The sequence below is a fragment of the Cetorhinus maximus genome, chromosome 14, assembly GCF_964194155.1.
Source record: "Cetorhinus maximus chromosome 14, sCetMax3.hap1.1, whole genome shotgun sequence".
Classification (NCBI taxonomy): domain Eukaryota; kingdom Metazoa; phylum Chordata; class Chondrichthyes; order Lamniformes; family Cetorhinidae; genus Cetorhinus; species Cetorhinus maximus.
The window spans coordinates 98,737,738-98,764,726 of record NC_135892.1 but is presented as its reverse complement, the minus strand read 5'-3'; the positions used below and the strand labels follow the sequence as shown (position 1 = coordinate 98,764,726).

General features: G+C 42.9%; 2 protein-coding genes across 5 annotated transcripts in view; one reads left to right on the top strand and one right to left on the bottom strand.

Annotated features, from left to right (window-relative positions):
* edaradd (EDAR-associated death domain) overlaps window positions 1-16,882 on the bottom strand; it is an 85,864-nt gene extending 68,982 nt beyond the window's left edge. The window contains exon 1 of one of the 2 annotated variants that reach the window (XM_078557327.1): window positions 16,526-16,882. In XM_078557327.1, the coding sequence (XP_078413453.1) occupies window positions 16,526-16,595 (70 nt within the window). In that variant the 5' untranslated portion in view covers window positions 16,596-16,882. The remainder of the gene's footprint in view (window positions 1-16,525) is intronic. The other variant, XM_078557329.1, reaches the window with a different exon arrangement.
* A 532-nt stretch (window positions 16,883-17,414) lies between these two features.
* Window positions 17,415-26,989, top strand: part of hyls1 (HYLS1 centriolar and ciliogenesis associated) — a 28,292-nt gene continuing 18,717 nt past the window's right edge. For 2 of the 3 annotated variants that reach the window (XM_078557321.1, XM_078557323.1), the window contains exons 1-3: window positions 17,415-17,570; window positions 18,097-18,198; window positions 19,211-19,312. In XM_078557321.1, the coding sequence (XP_078413447.1) occupies window positions 18,099-18,198; window positions 19,211-19,312 (202 nt within the window). In that variant the 5' untranslated portion in view covers window positions 17,415-17,570; window positions 18,097-18,098. Of the gene's footprint in view, window positions 17,571-18,096; window positions 18,199-18,282; window positions 18,436-19,210; window positions 19,313-26,989 lie in introns of all 3 variants that reach the window. The other variant, XM_078557322.1, reaches the window with a different exon arrangement.

Below are 26,989 nucleotides of genomic sequence, written 5' to 3'. Positions count from 1 at the left end.
GGGGAGGGGGTGGAGGCGGGGTGGGGTGGGGGTGTTTGGGTGTTGTTTGGTAAAATAATATTTGGGACTGTCATGAAAAATATAATAATTCTCATAATATTATAGTGATTTATTGTAAAGGTAGGTTAATAGTGGTGTTTGGACAGTTTCTCTGTGTGTATGTGTGTGGGTGGGATTTAATTGAATTGGAGACAGCTGGTCTGGAGGCTTTGATTTATCAACAAGAAGCTAGGTCTGAAATGCTAAATACATAAACATGGCTGAAGTTTTAGAATGTGAGGTGTGAGGAAAATTTGCATTTTTAGATAAATTAGGGTAGTTTGAATTTCAAAGAGATGGTAAGATGTTACACCTAGCTGGAAGAAGCTAAGCCAAACAGTGTGTTTATTTTTCCCAAAGGCTACTGATAATATGAACAATATGAAAAGATTTATATTATGAGAAAGGTAAAGTTCCAAACGCATACTGAAACAATGGAATTTGCATTAAAAAGGGAGAAACATATATAAAGGAGATGAGGCTATGTGTCAGAGAGAAGGCATTCCAAGATCTGACATAAGTGTGAAAAGCCTCCAGCCTCTGTTTATCAAGTTGCTGTCTACAGGAACCAAAGCTGAGAATACTCACTTTGAATTCTCCTGTCCAGGGTACTGTGTTGCTTTGCCTGGGTCTGTTAAAATTTATTTGTTTTTACTGTTGCTTTAACAGAGGTGTAACTGGGAGCCAGATTAATTACGGGTTTTAGGAGTTATTATAGTAGTAATTTGTAGACCTATGAATGTGCTTGAAATCTTTTCTTTTGTTAATAAATGTTTAATCTAGTTTTCTAAAAACCTCTGAAGTCGCGGTAATCTTATTACCTCTGAATTCAGGGCATACATCTCGAAATAAAATATAATTGCAAAACAGTTTTGACCGCGTGATCAAGTTTGCTTCGTGGATTTGATTCACCTGGCACATATCATCTGTCACAGGGAGCACCTGGACTAATATATTAAAAAGGTTGTGCATAGCATGCACCTGCTGTCCACATCAGCCTTGTTTCACAATTTATCCACATCCTTCTGGTGTCACCATTTATAATGAGAAAGCACTATGTCAACATTTTACAGTGGAAAAATCTTTTCAGAAATTGCCTAATGCATTGTAGCAGCCTTTGTACCAGTAGGTACTGGTGTTGCACATATTGTGCAGGATTTGAACTCTGGACGGAAAGCGTGGGAAGTCCTCATGATGTTGGTGTAAGACCTATGCAATTTGGAGAGATCACATTAAAGAATTAGGCAGCCATCCACATGCACTCATATCTCTTAAAGCGGAGATAAGGCAACAAAAATGTAAAATAAGTGATTTAGAAGCTGAAAACTTTCCTGTCAACCCAGAGAAAAAGATTGTATAATCCACTAATCTGTAGCTGAGTAGTCCTCAGAGAGATAACTGCGCTATCTCTCTTCCAAGCTGTTCTCCCCATCGTTCTTCCCTGCTTCCATCTCGCTCCCTCTAACATTTCTCAAATTGTTGGCTGACCTGCTTCTCAAGCCTATCTTTATTCTGCACCATTGTCAGCTGTATCTTTAGCTAAATGCTCTGTCTCACTCAAAATAACAGTGCTTCCATTGTGGTTCTACTCTGTTTCAAGCAGGTTCATGTAAGGCAATATCAGTGAGCGCATATCTGGAAGGAACCACTAAAGTCTGCAAACTGAACTTTCTCACAACCACCAATTCAACTGCTTTGATCCATGCCACACCCATCACCAAAACACAAAATAACAATAGAAACAAAGGAGCAAAACTACAGAAAAAAACCTAACAAAGAAGATTTACAGACAGATGGAAAACAGTGAAATTAAAACAAAAGCGAGGCAAGAGAAAGATGTATCCTCTGAGTTGCTGTATGCCATAAAATATTCACTAAATATATTAAAAGTTTTGCATACAGCATATAATCCCCTGTACACATTGCCCTTATTTTCTGTGTCACAATTTTTGGTTAATAATATGTATACCAACATTTATAATGGGAAAACACTGTAAGAAAGAGCTCCCTGGGTAATACCTGGAAGGTTAATACTGACATTTTAGAAGAGCAAATTGAGGCAAAGAGGCTCAACACAAAGGCAAGTACCAAATGTGAAATTGGCCTGGAGCTATAAGTGTGATAAACCAGTCAAAATAACATACCTAAGAAGCTAATGGATTTTTTTGTGTGTAAACTGCCATGGAACAAATATAGAAAATGTTTCAAAGGCAGCAAAATCAGATAACAGCTTTCTGACTGTCTTATGTGAGGGGACTAAGACCCTACATTGTATATTTTCATAAAATATGTATAGATTTCCTCATAGCTGTTTCTAAAATTTTAAAAACTGAACAAAGACCTTTTAAAGTGCCTGAATCCATGTCTGTCTGTGATCCCTGAACAAAAGGAGCTACTTGACAGTATCAGATAAGCTTGTTCCTTGTTATCCCTAAAGAAACATTAATGACCCCCCTGTTTCGCTGCACAGACCAAATTCAAAGGGCCAAATACTAAGGCTATCTGCATTTCACAACCCAAGCTGGCCAACTGGAGTCCACTCATCTGCTAGGACAAAAGACCCTGCAACCTTCCTTTCAATTCTTAATGGTTGAGACATTTAACCATTTTGGGGCCCCAGAGGAATACACGCCCTTTGTCAAGGACACTATGAAGATGTGGGAGCCATGTGACTAGGACCTTGGGCTGTGGAACCAGTGCCTTGTGGAAATGAAAACTCAAGTAGCCTCATAGAAAAGGAGCTCTGCCCAGGTGGAATACCTGGCCCCATCTACACTCTTTCTGCTGGAACTTCTGTACCATTGCCTACAAGACTGATTCATTCCTGCATGCCTATCTTACTGTGTGAAGTCAACACCACCAGAAAAATCAATTAAACAGCATAGGTTTTCAACTCGCCAACCTTTGTGAAGGAAAACCTCATTGGACTTTGATTCTGGACTCTGGGCCCATGTGAAACAATGGTCAGGGTTTTCTGGCCCCACCTCCCACCGGGATCATCCAGTCCCAGCAAAAGTCAATGGACTTTTGGCTGGGCTGCCGAATCTCCCACAGCGGATCCCGCCACAATGGGGCTGGAAAATCCCGGCTAATGTTTCATTTCTTTGTGGTCTCTGCACTGTAAATCTTTCTTTTCTATATCCCTCTTTTACAGTATGAATGCAAAGGAGCATTCCTCCTCCCGCAATTTGATTGTGCACAAATAAACTAATCCTTTGGGCTGAATTTTCCCCCCATCGGGGGGGGGGGGAAGTTGATGGGCGGTTGCGTACAGGCACGCTTCTGATCGGCGCCCCCAGTTGGGGGCACGGTGCCGTTTTACATGGGCAGGCCCATGTAAATTAAGGCCCGCCCAGCGTGACGTCTGCAGGGAAGCACTGTGCCCTCCCTGTGCGGGTGGGGGGGGCGGGGGGGTGGAATCCCAAAATTGAGGGTGCGCTCTTTCACGCATGCGCATGAAAGAGCACACTCATCTCCCTGAGGCTAAGTGCTGCCTCAGGGAGATCGGCTGTACATTGAAAAATGTTAAAAATAGAAAAAAAAATTTCCCTTACATGTCCCCTTATGTGACAAGGTCACATGAGTTGGAACACGTCCATAATTTTTATAAAATCTTTATTAAAATTTTTTTAAAGCCTACATGAAACCTCATCCCACCCATGGATGAGGTTTCATGCTTTTTCTAATTCCCGCCAGGGCTCCTGGCCTGCCAACCAACCTTAAGGTTGGACGGGCAGATCCTTTAATTACTTAATTGACCCTGTCAATGGCTTCAATTGGCCACTGACAGGTCGGTGGGCGCGCAGCTGATTTTGCTGCGCTCCCGCCTTCCTGAAAATTTAAATCAGGCACGGTGATGTCGGGAGTTCCCCCTGACGTCACCATGTGTCATTTTACACGTCGGCGAGCAGGCCCCACCCCCGCTCACCGACTCATAAAATTCTGCCCTTTGAGTTCACATGATCCCCAGTTTGCTGTGGGATTATTAATAGAAAATTGGATCACACCAAAACTGAGGGGTTGGTAAATACATCACCACTTGTAAAGGGAGAAGCAAATCAAAACGCTTGTCTGTTTATGGACACGTGGAGAGAGGAGGAAATAGTGCTGTTTAAATTAACCCCCCTCCTGTCTGTAAAATGTATAATTTATGAGCAAGGTAATGGTTTATGCTGGTCTAGTTCAGTTTCTGGTCAAAGTCAACACCCAGAATATTGATGGAAGATTTGGCAATGATGATGCCATGAAATTCAGCTCTGTTATCCATGATTGGACCAATGTTGTAGTGAAATCTGGAGTCCAGTGGTCCTGGCTGAACCCAAACTGAGTATTGGCAAGGGCGGGTGGTCAGAAGCAATCAAGTCTTTAATCCTGACCTTGTCATCCTTTCGTAGTTGTGGCAAGTGTCTGATGCGGTATATTTTGTTGTAGGCAGAAACCTGCAACAATAGCCTGCTTCTGCCTGTAAGACTGCTCTCTTGCTTGGATGTCCTGGTAATCCTTGGTTACCAAATCTGGTATTAGTTTTTTCACCAGGAATGGAAATTGTGTTTGGAGTTCCCTGCCTCCTCCTGGGAGTTTGGATGGGGCCAGACCACATTGTAACAGGGTAGACCCGTAGGTTAGCAGTGCAATGTTAAAGTCCTCATTCTTTTTTAGGAGGGCTTTTACAGTGCAGATCCCTCTTTCAGCCTCTCCATTTGACTGTTGGTATCTCAGGGAGCTGGTACGGTGGTGGAAGTTGGATATGGTGGTGAAGGGGATGAAGTACTCATTTGAAAATTGGGGGCCGTTGTAACACACGAACTCATCCAGGATGCCGTGGCTCATGAACAACTCTTTCAGTGCCTTAATTACTGCCTCTGTGATAGTTGTATATAGTTGCTGCACTCAACCCATCTGGAAAGTAATTCACTACTATAAGGAAAGATATGCTATTGAAGATAAATAGGCTGATGCCCAGCCTCTCCCATGGCGTGGTAGGGAACCGTGAAGGGATGAGTGGCTCTCTTTGGTCCTGCCTGTGCAGCGCACCCACCTGACAGTTTGCTATGGTGTCCTCAATTACCCTGGAAATGCCTGGCCACGAGACAGCAAATTGGCCTGTGCCCTGCACTTGTGAAGCCCAGGTGGCCTGGTGTATTTTTTGAAGAATCTCCAGCCAAAGGGAAACTGGGATGAGCAGCCGCTCATTGTAGACCAGGAGACCTCCTATGACCATAAAGTGCTTTTATTGTTCAAACAAAGCTTTTTATGGTATCATTGCTTGATCTCTGTTGTGGCCACCCTTTTTGGCAGTAACGGATGCGGGCTCATTGCTCATCACAAATTTGTTCCTGGTGAATCTGTTGGAGTTTACTTGTGGTCAACTGGGAGTACGCTTCCAGCTCTTTGATGAGATTGATGTCCTGTTTTGTCAGAAGGCCTACTTTGGCTATGGAAAGTTTATCTGCCATTGTTTGGTTTTTACCTTGGATGTATGCCATCTCGTAGGTAAACCTTATGAGGCGTAGGTGGAACCTCTGGATTCTGGGAGGCATCTTTGCTAGCTCCTTCTCATCCAGTAATGAGACTAGTGGCTTATGGTCTGTTTCGACTGTGACCTTGAGGCTGATGATATAGTTTGAAAACTTCCTGCATGCCCATATGACTGTGAGGACTTCCTTTTCTATGATGGCATATCTCTGACAGCCATCTGGAAGCATAGTACACCAGTCGATGACTTCCATTTAATTGTTCCTGGAATAGGATAACTCCAAGGCATGTGGATGAAGCATCCGCTGCAATGGCGGTGGACAGGGATGGGTTGTAGTGGATCAGAATGTCAATGGAGAGCAGCATCACCTTGATAAGAGTGAATGCTTGCTCTTGATGTAAGTCCCAGCAAATATGCTTGCTCTTTCTTAAACAGATGCCTCAAAGGTTCTGGGACCTGTGCCAAACTTAGTAAAAATTTTGCCAGCCGGTTCACCAACCCCAAGAATCACTGGAGGTCTATAATTGAGCATGGGTTGGGAACTCGAGAATAGCTTTAGTTTTTTGAGGGTCTACCATGATGCCTTTATTGCTAATGATGTGGCCCAGGAACTGAATTGATGTTTTGGAGAACTCACATTTCTCATTCAGCATCAGCCCTGTTTCCTGCAAGCATTCTAAGACTGCTATGAATCTCTTGTCATGTTCCTCTACTGCTGTACTGTGAACCAAGACATTGTCCACGTGGCAAATGACCCCCTGTATGCCCTGCAAAATGGCCGACATTGTACATTAAAATATTTCTGGTGCCGAAGTGATATCAAACGGCAGGCGGTTAAAACAGAATCTGTCAAAGTGGGTAATGCATGTTGTCGGCAGCCTGGACTTTTCATAAGGGGGTGTTGTTAAAAGCCATTGTTGGCATCCAGCTTTGAAAATAACATGCTCTTCAAGAGTTTAGTCAGGCTTCATCCACTGAGGGCCTGGGATGTACTTCTCTGGCTATGGCTTTATTGAGCTATGTCAGGTTGATGCAAATACGGATGGACCCACTCGGTTTTGGGACTGGGACCATCGTGGAACACCATGTGGTTGGTTGTGTGACTAGAGAGATGACTCCTATGTTTGTCATCATGTCCAGATGCTGCTGGGCTTGTTTCATGAGTGACTGGAGAATATTTTGTGGCATGAATAGGCACGCAGGTTTAGCATCCTTTCTTAATGTGATCTTGTTTGCATTTTTCAGTAGCCCTAATCTTGGAAAGAGCTTCGGGAGCTCACTTTTATACTTGGAGCCAGGCCCCTTTTGATTGACCTTGTCAATTTTTTGTAGAAGGTTAAGTCTTTGCAGCTTAGTAGTGAACAGTCCTGGTTGTGGACCATGAACAGGGTCTCTCCTGAATTCTTTTATCCTTGTACCTCAGTGTCATCTGCAGGGTGCCTTTCAACGGGAGCTTTATGCCTCCTGCTTCATATAGGAGTGTTGTGGGCAGCATCAGCAGTCACCAGCCATGGTTCTCTGTCTGGCAGAACTATAACACTGGCTCCCGTGTCCAATTTAAAGTTTGTGAGATGGCCATTAACTGAAATGTCCACATTACAATACAAAAGTCCAGGATCTTTGACCTTAACTAAGAAGCATGGCTGTGTGTCCTCTTGGTGTGCAATTCCAACCTCATGAATCATCTATGGTTCTTCTGTGCTTTTACATGTTTTGGCCTTGCATAATTTGCCAAAGTGTTCAATTCTGTTACGTTGAAAGCATTGGGCTGAAATTGCAGGACATTGATCTCGCCTGTGGGGGCACTTTGCTCCACAGCACTTGCATGGTCACTACTGGTCGGTCAGGGTAGTGCTTTCCTTGATCTGGAGTGTCTCTGTTGCTGTGCTGATTAACTAACTGGACTGTGAGGTTTCCTTTGTACCGCAGTCTACTTTCTCCTCTTAAAGTGGACCTGTGCTGCACATGGAGTTTAGACTGCCTAACAATCTGAATAGCTTTTTCGAGGGATAGATCTTCCTTTGCTTGCAGCATGTCTGAGAGTACTTCATCCACCACTTCTACAACTATTCTATCCCTGAAAAGCTCAGATTTTAGGTCTCCATATTTGCAGCCTTCAGCCATCTTATAGATCATTAATGAATGGGTCCACAGGTTCTCCTGGCTGCTGGACATGTTTATTGAATTTAGCCCTTACAAGGATTTTGTTACTTCTTTCGTTAAAATAAACATAGAATGATTTTAGTATGTCTTCAAATTTAGCAGATGATTTGTTGATTCCTTGTCTGGAATAATGTTGTCTGCTGTCTGACTTACTGAGTAAAGCAGTGTGTTAACTTGTTGGCTTCTGTCTTTTTGTCCAGACCTGAAGCAATCTTTTTCTCCAAAGTCCCCAATTATGTGATTGATCTGGGCATTGTATAAGTCCAAATTGATCTGGAAGAATGGATTTCTGATCCATGGTTAAAAAGTCTTAAAGTGTAGGTTCAGCTTTAAGAAATTGTTAAAATTCAGGATGGCGCCACTGTTCATTTGAAGACAAATGACCCACACCTGCCGGCCTTGGGGGGCTCCCGCTGCAATGGCACTTGCCCTCTGCCTTGAAAGATTTTTAAACAATGGCTGCAGACTTCTCTGTTTCAGCACTGCACTTTAGGGTCGCAAAATCCTGGCCTATGCTGGTCTTTAAAGCTGAGTCTTTAGCTGCGATTCTTCTGAATTAATTAATTAATTAATTCTTTTTTTTCCTTTTTGGAGTGAGCACTGACGCCATGTGTTCAGGTGCCAACTCAGGAATCTGGTCCCTCTGATGGAATTTTTAAATGGCAATTTCTGACGACAGAACTATTCAAAAGTTTCTTAGGAATTGCTTTATCCTGGAATTTAAAAGCTTTTGCTCATCCTGGCTATGTTTGCACACTCTGTACTCTAGACACTGAAGCTGGACTTCCAAGAGACCCATGGGGTCCTCTGCTGCAACGTGGAACCTCAAATCCCTGCCTACAGCCTCCAAGCCTTTCTCTGGAGTTTTTCCCTGATGATTTTCCTCTGCATGAATGCTTCTTCAACTTTTCTTCAGGCCAGAATGCTTCTTCGAATTTTTCTCTAGTCATGTTGGATTTTAGTTTTTCTCTGCATTATTTGTGAGGTCTTAGGTTTTTCCATTGGCAGCTGCCATGTTGTAGGTAGATCTTAATGAAGTCTTCATAGTCTTAATAAATAAATACAGTTAACCTACTTCAGTACTTGAACTATGTACATATATACAGTAAAGAGCTGTCTCCATGCCTGCTTGTGCATACGGCTCTGTCCAAAACTAGATTGACACCTAGGTGCGGGTCATGTGTTCTCTTATATCACCTGTGTGGGTGGTACTGTACTCAGTCCCATATTAACCCTATATGTGGCAGACCCTTATACTACATATTCCAGAACTTCATAATCTGCTGTGTGGAGAAAACTATTCATCTTCCCTCTGGTTCTTTTGCCAATTATCTGATATCTGTAACCAATGGACAGAGGCTACAATCTATAAAAGCTGATCTTTTACTTTGTCGTCTTCTCTTACTATAATTTTTAATGCTACATATTTTTTGTTTCACACATGGTAACATGGTTGCTCTTATCTGAAGTAAAGGGACCTGACATAGTGGTGCCTTCTTAGATTAACCTAGTCTACCTGCAAAAACTGAAATCAGAATTCTCATTTTTCTGATTGAATTCTGATCACATAGTTTCATATTATTGTATTTTCACTTCTTAAGTAAAACAATGGATTTACAGAAAGATTTTTAAGCAATTCCAATTCGTGATACAATAGTCATGAAGGTGTCTTATCTGGAAGTTTAGTCAACTGATTGTATTTCATTTTGAATGACATTGTGAAGATCTGATAAGCCAATTTTCTCTCCATTTCTGACATTTCAATCTAATAACATTGATCCTTTGTGGTTTGCTCTCCCACATAAAATCTAAAAACATCAAGTTATTTATTCTAAGTCTTTCTTAAATATTGTTTATTCTTGGCCTTATATTCATTTGAAAGATGCTATCTTGTTACATATTATACCAGAATATTTCTCTAACAATCAGGACTTTACTTATTCATTAAACTAGTCAGTCCAGATTCACCCCCATATTCAATTCCAACTTGAAAGCAATTGTTTTCCTAAAGTATAATATTCCCACTGGCTCTAGGTGAATGAAAATTATTCTTACTCTGAAGACAGTATCTGTTTAACAGAGGGTGACCTGACTTATCCTTGTTTGTTTTGTCTTTTGATATCCCTAACCATTTATAAGATTTTGTACAAAAAAATTATGTTTATTCCTCTAGGTCACTTCAGGAAACCTTATCTTAATGTAAATAAGATAGCTTCTTTCTCTGTTACTTGTCCTAAAAACTAGGACAGAGATTGATTACTTCTCCTGTTTCTGTAACTGTGATTCATTTTTTGTTATCATCTCTGTCTTTTTAAATTTTTTATCAGGTTATGCTTCTATGAGGATACATGAGAGTTTTTTCAATGTTAATGGCGCAAGAGAAATGTAAGTTGCTGAGGTGATAACAATGATCGTATTGAATAATTGGGGCTTTCCTTAACAACATATGAAAACAAGAAAATGGGAAAAACTTGCTGGTCAGTTAGCCTGTCCAATCAGTATTGATTGCCTTATGCATCGTGATACAAACACTCCCTCACCATACAGAGCCACGTAATCTTCTGGAAGAGATGATAAACCAGACAAAATACAAAATCCAGGCCAATTGTGTGTGTGGCGTTGCGGGGGATAGGGGGTGCAGGGTGTGGGGTGGTGTGCTGTGATGGTGGGGAAAACAGGAATATTGTTCTCATACCCATTAAGTGATCAAAACTAATCCATGAGATCATTGACCTGGCTAATATTACAGGTTACCTGTCTCCTGTAAAACGTGATCTCTGCCATAGCCAGAAACAGACCCAGCTCTCCCCTGAGGATAGATAACAATCAATGCTCACTGTGCTTTCTGCAACCTGTTCCATATGTCTACCATTTTCTGGAAGAAAGATAATTGGTTCAAATCCAACATAGTTTATAAGTGTGACTGGTCCTCCATAACGTATCCATTGAAGTAATTTGTCCACGTGGATACAATTTAGTCCCTTCATTATTTTATAAACATCTATCAATTCACCCTGAGTTTACACTTCTCTAAAGTAAAACAGACTCAGCTCTTTAAGCCCACCTGGACAACTAACTTGTCTTCAACAGGGAATTAATCTTTTTGATCTCTTCTGTACGTTTTCAAAGTCTTTTGATATTGCGTCCCAATACTTATCCCACAACCAACTTCACCGCAACAGATTATCTGGTTGTGCATCTGGTGGAGTTCTTCCAAAAAACTGGTGAGGTGAAAGGTATCAGGGAGAAGAACCCCTCTATTCCATTCTGACAGCCATTTCAAATAATTTTAAAATAGCTTAATTTAGCAACAGAGTAACAACGTATTGTTATGATCGGGCTGGGAGAAGTGCGCAGTTGATCGAGCCCCACTGCTCCACAGGTCGTACCATTAGTTTAAAGTTTAAATTACACACCAATGTGGTGAATTGTTTACCTTCATGACTTGTACCTAGAATAAAAGAGACTTTAACCAGGCTTCTTTCAATAAACAACAAAGTCATTAGTTTATTACAAAACCAGCCTTGTCAAATAGAAAGGCAAAGCTTATCAACATCCAATATGGAATATGAAATAATACTAATTACTCTTTCAAGATACCTTATGTCAGTCACGCACACACCACACACACACACACCACACCCACCCACACACACACACACCCACACGAAAATAAAATAGAAATGGAGGAATTTGACCAAAGTTTAAAAGTCAATGATTCAAAGGCAAAGAATAGATGGTGGAGTTCTTGAAATGGCACCTGTGTTATATGGTTTGTCTCTCAGCACTGATCTGTGAAACAATCATTGACTCTGGCACCGCTTTTCAGGTGGACTCATGGAATACTCTAGGGTACTCTATTCCAGCATGTAGAGCATCTCAGCAGCAGCTTATATTTGCTTACTGCTGTAGGCTGGCTCTGGACTGCAAAAAGTTGCTGTCTTCCTTCTCAAGCAGTTGGTCCTTCTCTTCTCAAAGCAAAACCAAAACCCACTTTTGGCATGGTTTTTTTTCCCAGAGCCATAAAACCCATGTGATTCCCCTTTGTACATCGTTCATCCGGGTCAAGAGTTTCACAGTTTTTTTCCAACTGCTTAATTACCCTTTCTTGTAAAAGGATGCTCTTTCCAGGAATAGCAGTCAGAGTCCTGCATTAACCCTTTAAGGGACAGTGTCTTTTCATATAATCACAGAATTTTAATGGCACAGAAAGAGGCCATTCGGCCCATCATGTCTACACTGGCTCCCCAAATGAGTATTATGACCTAGTGCCATTGCCCTGCCTTTTCCCCGTATCCGTGCACATTGTTTCTATTCAAATAATCATCTAATGGCCTCTTGAATGCCTCGGTTGAACCTGCCTCAACCACACTTCCAGTCAGTGCACTCCAGACCCGAACCACTCGTTGTGTGAAAAAGATTTTTCTCACATCACATTTGGTTCTTTTGCAAATCACTTTAAATCTGTGCCCTCTCGTTCTTGATCCTTTTACGAGCGGGAACAGCTTCTCCCTACCTACTCTGTCCAGCCCCCTCATGATTTTGAACGTCTCTATCAAATCCCCTCTTAACCTTCTTCTTTCCAAGGAAAACAGTCCCAACCTCTCCAATCTATCTTCATAACTGAAGTTTCTCATCCCTCAAACCATTTTGGTAGACCTCTTCTGCACTCTTTCCAATGTGTTCACATTCTTCCTATAATGTGGTGCTCAGAACTGTACACAATACTCCACCTGAGGTCTAACGAGTGTTTATATAAATTCAGCATAACCCCCTTGCTCTTGTACTCTATGCCCCTATTGATAAAGCCTAGGATACTACATGCTTTATTAACTGCTCTCTCCACCTGTCCTGCCACCCTCAATGATCTATGCACATATACACCCAGGTCTTTCTGCTCCTGCACATTTTCAAAAATTTCACCCATTATTTTATATTGTCTGTCCATGTTCTTCCTACCAAAATGCATAACCTCACATTTCTCTGCACTGAACTTCATCTGCCACCTATCTGCCCACTCCACCAACTTGTCTATGTCCTTTTGAAGTTCTACACTGTCCTCCTTGCAGTTTACGACTCTCCCAAGCTTCGTATCATCCGCAAATTTTGAAACTGTCCTCTGAACACCAAGATCTAGATCATTAATATATATCAAGAAAAGCAAGGGTCCCTGGGGAACTCCAAATTTATGCCCCACTTGCGCTTCCTCCTATCATATCTCATCTTTCAGCATAACCCTCTATTCCCTTCTCCCTCATACACTTATCTAGCTTCCTCTCAAATGCATCAAAATATAATGAGCATCAACTACTCCATGTGGTAGTGAGTTCCACATTTTCACCACTCTCTGGGTAAAGAGATTTCTTCTGAGTTCTCTATTTGACTTCTTGGTAACTATTGGTGGCCTTAATTTTGCTCCTCCTCCCAAGTTGAAACACTCTTTTTCTACCAAAATCTTTCATAATTTTAAAGACCTCTGAGGTCACCCTCAGCCTCGTTTCAAGGGAAAAGAGACACAGCCTATTCATGAGAGAAAAAGGAATAGAAAGATATGCTGAAAGACAGAGGGCGGAATCGTCCCAGAATTGCACTAAGTGTGGTGGTGGATACTTGATCAATACTTGATCTCCTATTAGGGAACCAGACAGGTCAGGTGACAGAAGTATGTGTAGGCGAACATTTTGGGTCCAGTGACCACAATGTCATTAGTTTTAAGCTAATTATGGATAAGGATAGGTCTGGTCCTCGAGTTGAGATTCTAAATTGGAGAAAGTCCAATTTTGTGGAAATGAGAAAGGATCTAGGAAGAGTGGATTGGCATAAGTTGTTTTCTGGCAAGGATGTGTTCAGTAAGTGGAAAGCATTCAAAGGCGAAATTTTGAGAGTGCAGAGTTTGCACGTTCCTGTCAGGATTAAAGGCAAAGTTAACAGGCCTAGGGGACCTTGGTTTTCAAGGGATATTGGCAATCTGGTTAAGAAGAAGAGAGAGGTATAGGCAACAAGAAGCAAATGAGGTACTTGTAGAGTATAGAAAATGTAAGAAAATACTAAAAAAGGAAATCAGGAAGGCAAAAAGAAGACATGAGGTTACTTTGGCAGATAATGTGAAGGTAAACCCGAAGGGTTTCTACAAGTATATTAAGAGTAAAAGGATAGTAAGGGACACAACTGGTCCCCTTGAAGATCAGAGTGGTCATCTATGTGTGGAGCCTCACGAGATGGGGGAGATCTTAAACAGTTTTTTTGCATCAGTATTTACTCAGGAAACTGGCATAGTGTATAAGGAAGGAAGGGAAACAAGCAGTAGTTTCATGGAACATATAGAGATTAAAGAGGAGGAGGTGCTTGCTGCCTTACAGCAAATAAAGGTAGATAAATCCCCTGGGCCTGACATGATATTCCCTCGGACCTTGAGGGAGACTAATGTAGAAATTGTAGGGGCCCTGGCAGAAATATTTAAAATGTCCTTAGCCACGGGTGAGGTGCCGGAGGATTGGAGGGTAGCTTATGTTGTTCCGTTGTTTAAAAAAGGCTCCAAAAGTAAACCAGGTAATTACAGGCCAGTGAGCCTGACGTCAATAGTAGGTAAATTATTGGATGGCGTTCTGAGAGATCGGATATATAATTATTTGGACAGCCAAGAGCTGATTAAGAATAGTCAGCATGGCTTTGTGCGTGGTAGGTCGTGTTTAACGAACCTTGTAGAGTTTTTCGAGGAGGTTACCAAGAAAGTAGATGAAGGAAAGGCTGTGGATGTTGTCTACATGGATTTTAGTAAGGCCTTTGACAAGGTCCCACATGGGAGGTTAGTTCAGAAGGTTCAGACACTTGGTATCCATGGAGAGGTTGTAAACTGGATTGGAAATTGGCTGTGTGGGAGAAGACAGAGAGTGGTAGTGGATGATTGCTTCTCAGACTGGAGGTCTGTGACTAGTGGTGTGCCTCAGGGATCTGTACTGGGACCATTGTTGTTTGTTGTCTATATCAATGATTTGGATGATAATGTGGTGAATTGGATCAGCAAGTTTGCTGATGACACTAAGATTGGAGGCGTTGTGGACAGCGAGGAAGGCTTTCAAAGCTTGCAGAGAGATCTGGACCAACTGGAAAAATGGGCCAGAAAATGGCAGATTGAATTTAATGCGGAAAAGTGTGAGGTGTTACATTTTGGAAGGACAAACCAAGGTAGGACATACACAGTAAATGGTAGGGCACTGAGGAGTGCGGAGGAACAAAGGGATCTGGGAGTTCAGATACATAATTCCCTGAAAGTGGCGTCACAGGTAGACAAGGTTGTAAACAAAGCTTTTGGCATACTGGCCTTCATAAATCAAAGTATTGAGTATAGGAGTTGGGATGTTATGGTGAGGTTGTATAAGACATTGGTGAGGCCAACTTTGGAGTATTGTGTGCAGTTCTGGTCGCCTAACTACAGGAAGGATATCAGTAAGATTGAGAGAGTGCAGAGAAGATTTACTAGGATGTTGCCGGGTCTTAAGGAGTTGAGTTACAGGGAAAGATTAAACAGGTTAGGACTTTATTCCTTGGAGCATAGAAGAATGAGGGGAGATTTGATAGAAGTTTACAAAATTGTGAGGGGTATAGACAGAGTAGATGTGAGTAGGCTCTTTCCACTTAGATTAGGAGAAATAAACACGAGAGGACATGGCTTTAGGGTGAAAGAGGAAAGGTTTAGGGGGAACATTAGGGGGAACTTCTTCACTCAGAGAGTGGTGAGAGTGTGGAACGAGCTACCATCTGACGTGGTAAATGCGATAAATTAGATAGATACATGGATGGGAGAGGTCTGGAGGGTTATGGACTAGGTGCAGGTCAATGGGACTAGCGGAATAATATTTCAGCACAGACTAGAAGGGCTGTGAAGGTTTTCTGTGCTGTAGTGTTCTATGGTTCTATGGAAAAAAGGGTGTTTTACCTGCTGGCCTCAATGGCGGGTTTTCACGCCGTATTGTCCCATTCCCGCCTCATTAATTATGTAACCACAGGAAACACGCCGTTTCACTGGCGGGTGGCCTCTGATTTGCCTGTCTTGCTGTTACCTCACTGCTTCTTCATGCAGGGCACTATATTTAAACTGCAGCTGCGCACACACTTCTCACTGCTTGCAGCCCAGGAGGGCACCGGCAAAGACATGGCCCCAAAAGCCAAGAAGAGTGCAGCCCTCCGATTCAGTGACTTTTCCCTGGGATGCCTTCTGGACACCATGGAGACCCGCCGCAATGGCCTCTACCCCCGCTGTGGCCGCAGGTGGCCCATCAGTCTCACCACTCCAGCTTGGGAGGTGGTGACAGAGGTGGTCAGAGCCAATGCTGCACACAAGAGGTTGGCCATCCAATGCAGAAAACGGATGAATGATCTCATTCCTGCCGCCAGGGTAAAGAGGCAACCATCTCATCACTCTAAACTCACATATTCACAAGGCCATCACACATTCACTGGCATCTCACTCACTGCCAGCTCAAAGGACAGCACCACTCACTCTCTCACACAAACCTTCACATCTCCATCTGGCTTCATCTCCTCTGGAGACTGCTTCTTCAGCCCTCAACATCTTGAGGCCCCTTGCATAGATCAACATGTGCCTGCACACACAACCTGGTATACCCCTCTTCACCAGCACAGCCCCGGCCCTGCAGCCTCTTCCCTTGCCTGAGGCCACTTCTCTCCCTTCCCCAAGCAAGCCCCAGTCCTGCAGCCATTAAAAAGCCACCCCCGCCTTACGGTTGAGACCTGCCCGTGAGCCTCCCTTAAAGGGATGTGGTGCTGCCTGTGAAGCCTGGTGCTAATGACAATGAGTGCTGCCCAAAGAAAAGTAGTCAAACAAACCTCGAAGTACTGAGAGAAGTGCAGCTCGCCAGGTGTACAAGTGGAGTGGACGATCGCAAACTGGCTTCATGACGGCGTGAAACCGATTTTTGGCCTACTCACCATATTGTCCGCTCATGCCTGCCTTGATGCCTGATGCCAACGGGGATGGAAAATTCTGGCCAGAGATAAGATGAATGAAATGGGAGGAGATTTGAGTGGAGGATAACACCAGCAAACTATTGGGCTGAATGGCCTGTTTCTGTACATATGTAATTCTATCTTTCAACAGCCATTAAACTTTTAGAAGTAAAAAGAGTACTGCATTGTTGAAGATGGCATCTTTTGAAGGAGAAGCTTAAACTTAGGCCCTCACCTAATTGATTAAATAGCAATAAATGATTGCGTATCACTATTTGTAAAGCAAGGGAGTTTGCCTGATGCTTTGGCCAACATTTTATCCCTCAGCTCACCTTAAACCAGTTTATATTTCACCCCTCTCCTATTTTTACTTAGTTGTGTTGAAGGGTCATGAGGACTCGAAACATCAACTTTGTTCTTCTCCGCCGATGCTGCCAGACCTGCTGAGTTTTTCCAGGTATTTCTGTTTTTGTTTTGGATTTCCAGCATCCGCAGTTTTTTGTTTTTACCTCCGAATTTGCTGCTTGTAGGGTAATGCTGAGTGTAAGCGTTTAGCGCATTGCTTGAGATCAAGTTAGCTGCCTAGGCAACGCTTCAAAAAAATATTCTTGGCGTCATCTAATCAGTATATCGGTATTTCTCATCATTGGTATACAAAAATAAGATTACGTGCATAAGGAGGGAACGAAAGCTGGGTACAATACCTCGGACAGTTAAATTTGACACTCGGCTGGAGATGGCGCTGTCGGTGGAGCCGACCTCTTGCTGCGTTGCCAAGTTGAAAGCGTCTTGTTGACTGTTGTTTTTAACGGTCGCTGTTTGAACAGTTGGAGCGTTCCCGCGACTCGGTCCGCGCGAGGAAGCCGTTAAAGAACCGGGGGTGGGGGCGCACGCGCATAGCGGGGAAGAGAGGCAGCGTCGCACGGTCAGTGAGCCTTAAAAGTCTCCTGTGAGATCTGTTGGTGTTGGGACGAGGGGGTAAGCGTATAGAAAGAAGTCAAGGCATTTAAACGGGGTTTTAATTATTTAAAGGCAAAGTGAATGTCTGGAATTCCCTACCTCAGAGAGTTGTGGAGGCTAGATCACTGAAAGTATTTAAAGAGGAGGGAAGATAGATGTTTGAAATATCGCAGAGTTGAGGGCTGTGAAGAGCTGGCACGGAAGAGGAGTTGAGGCCTGAGGCGGATCAGCCGTGATCTTATTGAATGGTGCCACGGGCTTGAGGGGCCAAATGGCCTACTCCTGCTCCTATTTCTTATGTTCTTATTAGGTGGGACTTGGTGCAGCAACCTTGTGGAGATCTGGCTCCTGGACAGGTCCTTCTAAAGAGAATTCATATTATAATTTGACTGTTTTTAATTTGCCTATTCTGAGTAGCGCCCCATCGTTCTGAATACAATGCTGCTGTAATGCTAAAATGAAGGCTTGTGTTTCTATTTTTTTGTCTTCAGCAATGGCGGGACTGGATTTTACGGACCAAGATGTTAAAGAACAACTGGGTTTGTTGGGCTACCACAATGTCCCACAACATCAACTTCGAGAGTTTAGAAAAGGTAAGAAACTGCACCATGCCCAGCTGTAGTTGTAGAAAATAATTACTCAGAAATTTGCTGATATGTTTTATTCCTTTCCTAAAGATGCAGATAATGGTGGGATTTTGTAACTCCTACAGTTGTGGTACTTTGACCAAGTGGCCACCCCCAAGTGTAGGTGGATCTTTTTTGGAACTGTTGACTATTCCTTCTTGCATCAAGGTGAAGAACATGTGGCAGGTGGAGGAATGGAAGAAGGTATTCCCCTCACTGCCAAATCCTAAAAATCATGCAGAGTGCAATGCATCTTGTGAGAATGGAGTTGTAAAATCTGATTTAGTGAAAAGCTGCACCAGTTGAAGCACGAGCTGATTGATTGTTCCTCATTTTCCATCCCCCACCAAACCCAGAGACGTCACCTGTTGCTGAAGCGTACCTTTAGTGGCCTGGTTTGCTCTGAACTAAAGCCTCACCATCTTGCTTGAAAGTTAGGGTTGCAATACCTGACACTATTTGGGTGCATTCTGATCTGCATTGTAACTCTAAACAAAATTTGACCTGTGTCTGTCAAATATGGCTTAGTTGGTAGCACTCTCCTCTGAATCACTAGGTTCCAGGTTCAAGTCCCACCCCAAGGCTTGAGCAAAAAAACTCTAAGCTGACTCTCCAGTGCAGTATTGAGGGAGCACTGCACTGTCGGGAATACTGTCTTTCGGATGCGATGTTAAACTGAGGCCCTATCTGCCTGCTCGATGTAAAAGATCCTAGAGCACTATTTCAAAGAAGAGCAGCAAAGTTATTCCTGCTGTCCTGGCCAATATTTATGCCTCAATCAGCATCACAAAAAACAGATTATCTAGTCATTATCACATTGCTGTTGTAGGAGCTTGCTCAGCACAAGTTAGCTGCATGTTTCTTACAGTACAAAGCACTTTGCTTTGATATGTCCAGTGGTCATGAAATGCGCTATATAAAGGCAAGCCTTTTTTTCCCTTTCTAGGACTAAATGCAATGACACATTCTGTTCTTTCAGATCTAGAGGAACTGATCAGGCACGAGCGTTCAAAGAGTCAAAGTTCAAGTAAAGCCAGTGATAGTGTGGAGTCAAGTGGCAGTATGAAGTCACCAAACTATGGTATAGTTACTTATGCTTTGTGTGGACATTTGTGATAAAAACAGCTTGTCTTGTTTATGAGCAATAAAATGACTGAAATGTAATCAGTGAAGGCTGAAAGAGGGAGAAAGATATTGTCTGTCACAATGGTGGTTTATTAAACCTGGATTGAAATTTGAAAAGGACTTCCTGGTATGGCTGTAGAAATGTATGTAATTTATGGGAAATTTATTACAAATGTTAAGCATAGTATTGGAACTTTTGAAGGGAATAAGAATTTATATTTTTCAAGGTCAAAGCTCTTGAACTACAACACAACAAATTGAATCCAGCCATTTTGCAGAAGGAGGCACCGGGATGACAAACAGAATGATCTCAGCTGTCATGTGCACTTTTGGCACAATGTAAATACAACTTGAAGTAATTTGGTGCAGTCACTATTAATTAATCAGCAAACCCCGGGCAATCAAAATTATGCAGATTAATTTAGCCTAATTTTAATGTCACCTGTGGATCATTTAGTAGTACAGTCCTTTGAGTCAAAAGGTGTGGATGCAAGTCCCACTCCAGAGACTTGAGCATAAAAATCTAGGCTGACGGTCCAGTGCATTACTGAGGTTGTGCTATACTGTTGCAGGTGCTGCAGATAAGACATTAAACCAAGGCCACGTCTGTGCTCTCAGGTTGACGTTAATGATCCCATGGCACTATTTTGAAGAAGAGTGGTGGCAAGCATTGGTGGATGTTATCTTGTATCCTGGCCCAAAATTTATCTATCAAGCAAAGTCATTAAAAAGGGATTATCTGGCCATTAACATCATATTCTGTTAGTTGGAGCTTGCTGTTTGCAAATTGGCTACCGCGTTTCCTAAATTATAAACATGACTACATTTCAAAAAATACTTCATTGGCTTTAAAGCACTTTGGGAAGTTCTAAGATTGTGTAAGGTGCTATATAAATGTAACTTTTTTTCTTTTCTAACTAAAGACTATAGAACTGACTGTAAAATAGACAGCCAACTCAATTCAATCTGGCTAATTTTATTTTCCATTGACAAGTCAACCTTTTCTTTATCTTTAGTCTCTTTGATCCATACATGTATGAGCAAAGCAAGTTGTGAGGAGGATGTAGTCTGTAAAGGGAACTTGATTGGTTAAGTGAGTGGCAAAAATTTAAGTGGAGCATAATGTGGGAAGTGTGATGTTTTCCATTTTGGTACGAAGAATAGAAAAACAATATTATTTAAATGAAGAGAGACTACAGAAGGCTGTGGTACAGAAGGATCTGGGTATCCTCGTATATGAATCACAAAAGCTTAGTATGCAGGTATAGTAAGTGATTAGGAAGACAAATAGAATATTGGCCTTTATAGCAAGGGAGGAGGAGTATAAAAGTAGGCAAATCTTGCTACATTGTATAGGGCATTGAAGAGACCACACCTGATGTACCGTGTACAATTTGGCCTCCTTATTTTAGGAGGGATATACTTGCGTTGGAGACAGTTCAGAGAATGTTTGCTCAGTTGATTCCTGGGCTGAAGGGGTCAGCTTATAAGGAAAAGATTGAGCAGGTTGGGCCCATACTCATTGGAGTTTCGAAGAATGAAAGGTGATCTTATTTAAACCTATAAGATTCTGAGGGGAGTTGATATGGGTGGATGTTGAGAGGATGTTTCTCCTCGTGACAGAATCTAGAACCGGGAGGAGGGCGGCACAGTTTCAAAATAAGGGGTCTCCCATTTAAGACGGAGATGAGGAGGAATTTCTTCTCTGAGGGTTGTTAATCTTTGGAATTCTGTACCACAAGAGAGCAGTGGAGACTGAATCATTGAACATATTCAAGGTTTAGTTACAGATTTTTGATCTACAACAGAGTCAAAGGTTATGGGGAAATGCAGGAAAGTGGAACTGAAGCCATGATCAGATCAGCCATGATCTTATTAAATGGTGGAGTGGGCTCGAGGTGCTGCATGGCCTACTCATCCTATTTCTTTCTGTTATGTAGGCCAATCTGGTGAATGGTTGAACGCTCGCTTCATGTTTTGCGCTGTCTATTCTTGGCCTATTTAGTTGTTTACTGTTGCCAGTATCGGGTTTGAGTGTCCCTGTCACTTGGTTGTCAAGCAAATTAATGCTGCTGATGAGGTGAGAGCTTTTCATAACCATGTAACAAATGTGAAAAGTTTCCTTTTAAATTTTACTTTTTTAATTATAATTTTGATTTCCTTGGTTTGTGATAGTAAGGCTTCCTTAGATTGTTGAAAGTTGCACAAAACTGCAGTCTCACAATGACATGAAGGACTATTCTGTTGGTCAGCTGGTCTTATTGTGTGCCATATTTTCAGAGAGAACTACTGATGTAAGATTTATTCACGGGTCACAGATTACCAAAAAGCGTTTTTTTTTTTGCGTTGTATTTGAACTTTCACTCCTCAGTCTGAAATAAACACAGTAGACATCCAATCTGTAACAGTTGAGAAAGAGTTAGTGGTTCTGGATAGTGTTGTAGAGTGTACTGGGCTAGGATTCTAGCAAGGAAGAGCTGTAGGCATACCAGGATATCTACTTAAAAACCAGCTTATTTATACTATTTACAGTATGTACTTAGCAAATTACAGGGAAGGCCTATCTCCCCTCGGGGCTACGGGTCTTCTCCCTACACTACTTCACAAACGACTGCCCGACATCAATGCCACCTTGTCACCTGTCCATAGATTAGCATATGCATCCTGTTAACCCTTTATATTACACTGTCCCCAAGTACACTCTTTCTTTACGTGATCTTTTGTTTTTAAACTATTTACATTGCTGCCTCCTCCCCATCCCAGAGCCTCCCAACTACAGCTTGAGCCTCTGGGGAAGCTTCACCTGTCTCCCCAAACATGTCCTGGTGACTGCTACACTGGGTTGGAGGATTGGGAGTGAGTCCTGGAGTGGGTCAACAGTCCTCGGAGCACCTGGAGTGTTTTGGGGGACTTCTGTCCACATCTCTTGGTGGTTGAAACCCTGTGGTCTGGTGGGAGTGAGTGCGATAAGGGCTCATCTGTTTCTTCAAATAGTACCAGATGGCGTCTGGACCAAATACGAGCGCAGATACTCCCTACTAGTGAGAATGAAGGCTTTGGCTTTTCGGTCCCACTTGCTGGCCTGGGGTCAAAGGTGGCAAAGCTTTTGCTCTGTGTCTGGTATTGTACCAATGGTGTTTTTTTTCCCCTGAGGTTCATTCAACTCCTTCACATTCACTGTGTTATGGTCAGCTAGGGTGATATGAGGCTGAAGGTTTGCAGGCAATAGGGGAACCTGTGTTTTTAAATGACAGCCAGACAGAATCCGTTGGCTAGGGAAGTAGCCCAATACTGCATGAGAGCTGCACGCTGATCTGGATTCTTGGACATCAAATCCTTACCGGTCCGAACTGCTTGCTCAGCTTCCCCGTTGGCTTGTGGGTGAAGAGGGGAGCTGGTGACATGGGAGGTCTCGTAATCGAGAGTGAACTGCCAAAAATGCTCATTGGTAAATTGTGGCCCATTATCTGAAATAACTTCATCTGGGTATTTAAAGAAATGGTTTGTAGCGCCCTGATGATGAGCTTGTATGAAGCCTGATTATTATTCTCGATGGTTGGAGATGATCAGTCACCACGAGATATGTCTTGCCATGGAAGTCTTAAGAGGTAGAGGCCTAACTTCTGCCATGGGAGAGGAAAGACAGATGGTACCAGGGGTTCCATTGGTGTTGGAGTGTTAATGTGGCAGGTGTGGCAGGACAGGACAAAATCTGGGACTGCTTATGTGATGCCCGGCCACTGCACTGATTGCAGGGCTCTCACTCTGCATTTAGCAATGTTTAGGTGACCTCCATGGAGGTTGTGAAGAATATCATTTCACTTGGAGTGACAGTCATAAACTATGAAGTAGTCCACAACAATCAAATGGGCTCATTGCTTGTAGTATTTGCAGACAAGATGATCAGTAGGGTTGTATTTGGACCACACTTGGAGACAAGACTCCCGCACTTGAATGCCATCCCCTTTTTGGGCACATCAAACACCCTGGAGCTTTGTGGTGGATATGGGAAGTGGACTCATGACAGTGGAGGAAAATGCTTCTACTTCTGACACCAATGTAGAATCATGGCTATAGTATGGTTGACCATGGCCCTGGAGAGAGCATCAGCCCTGGTTTGTAAATTGCCTGGGACATACAGTTGTATATTGGCACTGCATCGACCGGAAATGAAATTGTTGAATGCGGATAGGCATCTTAACAATCTCCAGGGAATTGAGGAGTGTTACAATGGGGTTTGTGGTCTGTTTCCACTAAGGGCAGCCCCATCAGGTAATCAGAAAAGTGCTCAACAGCCCATGTAACCGCCAGTGCCTCTTTTGGAGTAGTGGCTTACCTATATTCAGTTTCCTTGAGAGCTCTCGAAGAAAATCTGCCTATTTTGTTATCACCATTCTCTTGCAGCTGGTTGAGAACAGCGCCAAGCCCCATAAAAGAAGAGTCTGCAGCGATGACGTTGGACCAGATGGGGTGATTGTGTGCCAGGACATCTGAGAAGACTAGATGATCTTTAATGGATTGAAAGGCGTTGATTGATTCCACACCCCAGAACCATTGTGGCCCTTCCACGGGAGAGATCTCAAGGGTTCAGTGAGTGTGGCCAAGTTAGGGATAAACTTTCCCATCTGGTTTACTATCCTAAGGAAGGGTTGAATATCAGTGATATACGTTGCTGAGGGAAACTCCGTAATGGTCTTAGTTTCCTGAGAATCAATCGTAATACCATGCCGTTGGATGATGTGTCCTAGAAATTTTATGTTGGTCCTGGTGAACTTGCACTTGCTGTTCAGCATGAGGCCTGCTTCCTGGAGTGTCTTGAGGACCCCTCTTTCCCTATGATCATGTTAGGCTCTTGTAGAACCATGTATGAGGATGTCTTCCATGTGCCCTCGAGGATAGTTGATGTGGTACATTGGAATATTTCTGGGGCAGACAAAATGCTGAAAGGAAGGTTGTTCAAGCAAAGTCAACCAAAGGGCATGATAAAAAGTCATCAGGAGCCTAGATTCCTTGTCAAGGGGCATTTGCCAAAACCCACTGTTCGCATTGAGCTTAGTAAAAAGGCTTGGCCAAATTGTCACGTACCGACACCACCATTAGATGGACTGCCCTCTGAATGACTCTATTAAGCTGTGTAAGATCCACGTAAAGCTGGAGGTGGCCATTAGGCTTGGGAATGGTGATCAGACCGGAACACCAGTGGGTTGGTTGTGTGACTGGGGAAATAACACCATTCTGTAACATGCGGTCAAATTCCTCCTTATCCTTCGGCAATAGAGGGTGTGGCACGCTCCTAGGGGTGAACAGACATAGTGGCATGGCGTCAGGCAACAAAGAAATATGATATTTGTTCTTTGGCTTCCCAGCCCTTGGAAGAAGTCGTGGAAATTCCTAATGGAAGGCGACCCTGGTGTCAGTTGGATGGAAGAATCTCAATGACTTTCTGTATGATACTTAACTGTGTACACAAGTTCCTGCTAAGTAGGGAAATAGTTTGGTTGCAGATGACATAAAGGATTTTGTGATCTGTCTGCCCTTGCGGCAAAATGTGGCGATAATCTGCCCCTTTATTATGTAGGTTTGTTTGTCTTGGCCCCTGGAGTTTCGTATGGAAGGCTGAAGAGGAATTTTGCGAAGCCATGCAAGGTGATCAGCTAATACAGGTGCCCCTACACCTGTGTCAAATTTGAAGCATGTTGGGAACCCTCTGACCTCTAAATTGACAGTCCAGAAGTCCTGGGAATGCTGGTGAACTTCGCCTAGGAAGTGAGATAGGCACTAATTTCTGGTGGTGTCATAGTTTGCCCCATTTGTTGGAGACTCTTACTTAGCAGAAACACTGGAAATGTCTTGTCCTGTCGCATCTAAAACACTCATCCCACTAATGGGCAGTCTTGCCTTTTTGTGCTGTCGTCTCGCGCCACAGCACTGACATTTCAAACTGGTGGAGGACCGGTTTCCTGCCTTTTGAACCGTTTTGGCAGGCTATGGCATGAGTGGAGTTACTGAGATTGGGCCTGGAGTGGTCAGGAGCGAGCGAGTGGTCAGTTCTGAGGCCCGCGAGACAAGGGTATCGATGATCCAATTCTCGTCCGGCCCCACAAAAGAAAGGTAAGAACCGATTTGGATTGGTTGTTGAAATTTTTCACTGCACATCTTCCAGCAGCAATTTCTGTGTAAGTCTTCGAGGCTTAAAAATGAGCAAGGTAGAGCAGCGAGTGGTCTTTATTGTTACCTGTCTATGGTGAGTGTGTCATCGGGATGCTTGACGAAGCATCTTGCCAAAGCGGGATTGTGGTCTTGGGCCATGCGTGTTGGTGCCATACAACGAGCAATGGACTAAATTGGTGGTGCTGCCGCTGCTACCATGTTGTACAATGTGCTGGGCTAGGATTCTAGCAAGGAAGAACCGTAGGCCTATCAGTTTACCGACTTAAAACTAGTTTATTTACAGTATGTACATAGTGAGTCAAAGGAAAGGCACATCTTCCCCCAGAGCTGCCTGTGTGCTCCCTACAGTACCTCTCACACAACTGGCTGACAGCAGTGCCACATCATCGTGTGCCCTATAGATTGGCATATCCGTTCTGTTAGCCCTTTTATACTACAGGTAGGGCAGACAGATGTTTGTAACCTGCGATAATGGTCTGTTCTTTGGCTGTTTCTTGAGCTGGCTGAGGTGTTAAGCCAAAACTAGAATAGATCCACCTTGAGGCTGAGCTAACCGAGGTGTTAAGCTGAAGCTAGCATGGTTCCACCTTGGTGGACTCTCCCCATACGCCTTTCTTCCCTTTTTGACTGCATGTTTTATTTATTTTGGGACCCGGTGGATACCTCGCATCACTCATTTGCTTAATTAATTTATTCATTCAGTTTTCTAATTACAGGGAGTAGACAGCCAAGATGGACTCTCCTAACCTAGCCTCCAGCCCCAGGAGATCATTCCTTCACTTATCTCTCATGTGAACATCTTATTGCCTTTTCCAAGATATTTTTTTAAAATTGTGAATCAGGAGGCTTCTTTCCCAACCTCTTCGGCCCAACTACGACTACACAAATACCTGTTTCTACTTCATGTCCTTGGTCATGTAACAGGCCCTTGTGAAATATCATCTAATTTAATGTGATTAACATTGTTCTTTGTTAGCTTAAGCAGAATGCTGGTGAATTTCCCTTAATTAGCTTGTGATTCTACAATATTATTCCTTACATAGACTAAAGAATTATACAGCACAGAAAAGCACAATAGGCTGAATGGCTTCTGTCAGGTCTTTGAAAGAGTTATTCAATTATTGCCACATTCTTGCTCTTTCCCTTCAGGCCTGCTTCAAAATATTTATCTAATTTTCTTTTGCAAGTTCTTGTTGAATTTGCTTCTACCACCTTTTCAGGTAGTGCATTCTACATCAACAACTAGTTGTGTTCATTAAAAAAAACTCTCTTCCTCTTCCTCCAGTTCTTTTAACTTAAGCCTGTGTCGTCAGGTTACCGACTCTTCTGTCGGTGAGAAACATTTAAAAAATTCTATCAAATTTATTTTATCAAAACCCCTCGTTATTTTGGACGCTTCAATTAAATCCCCACTGAGCTGCCTTTGCTCTAAGGAGAATATTCTCACCTTTGTCGTCTTTCT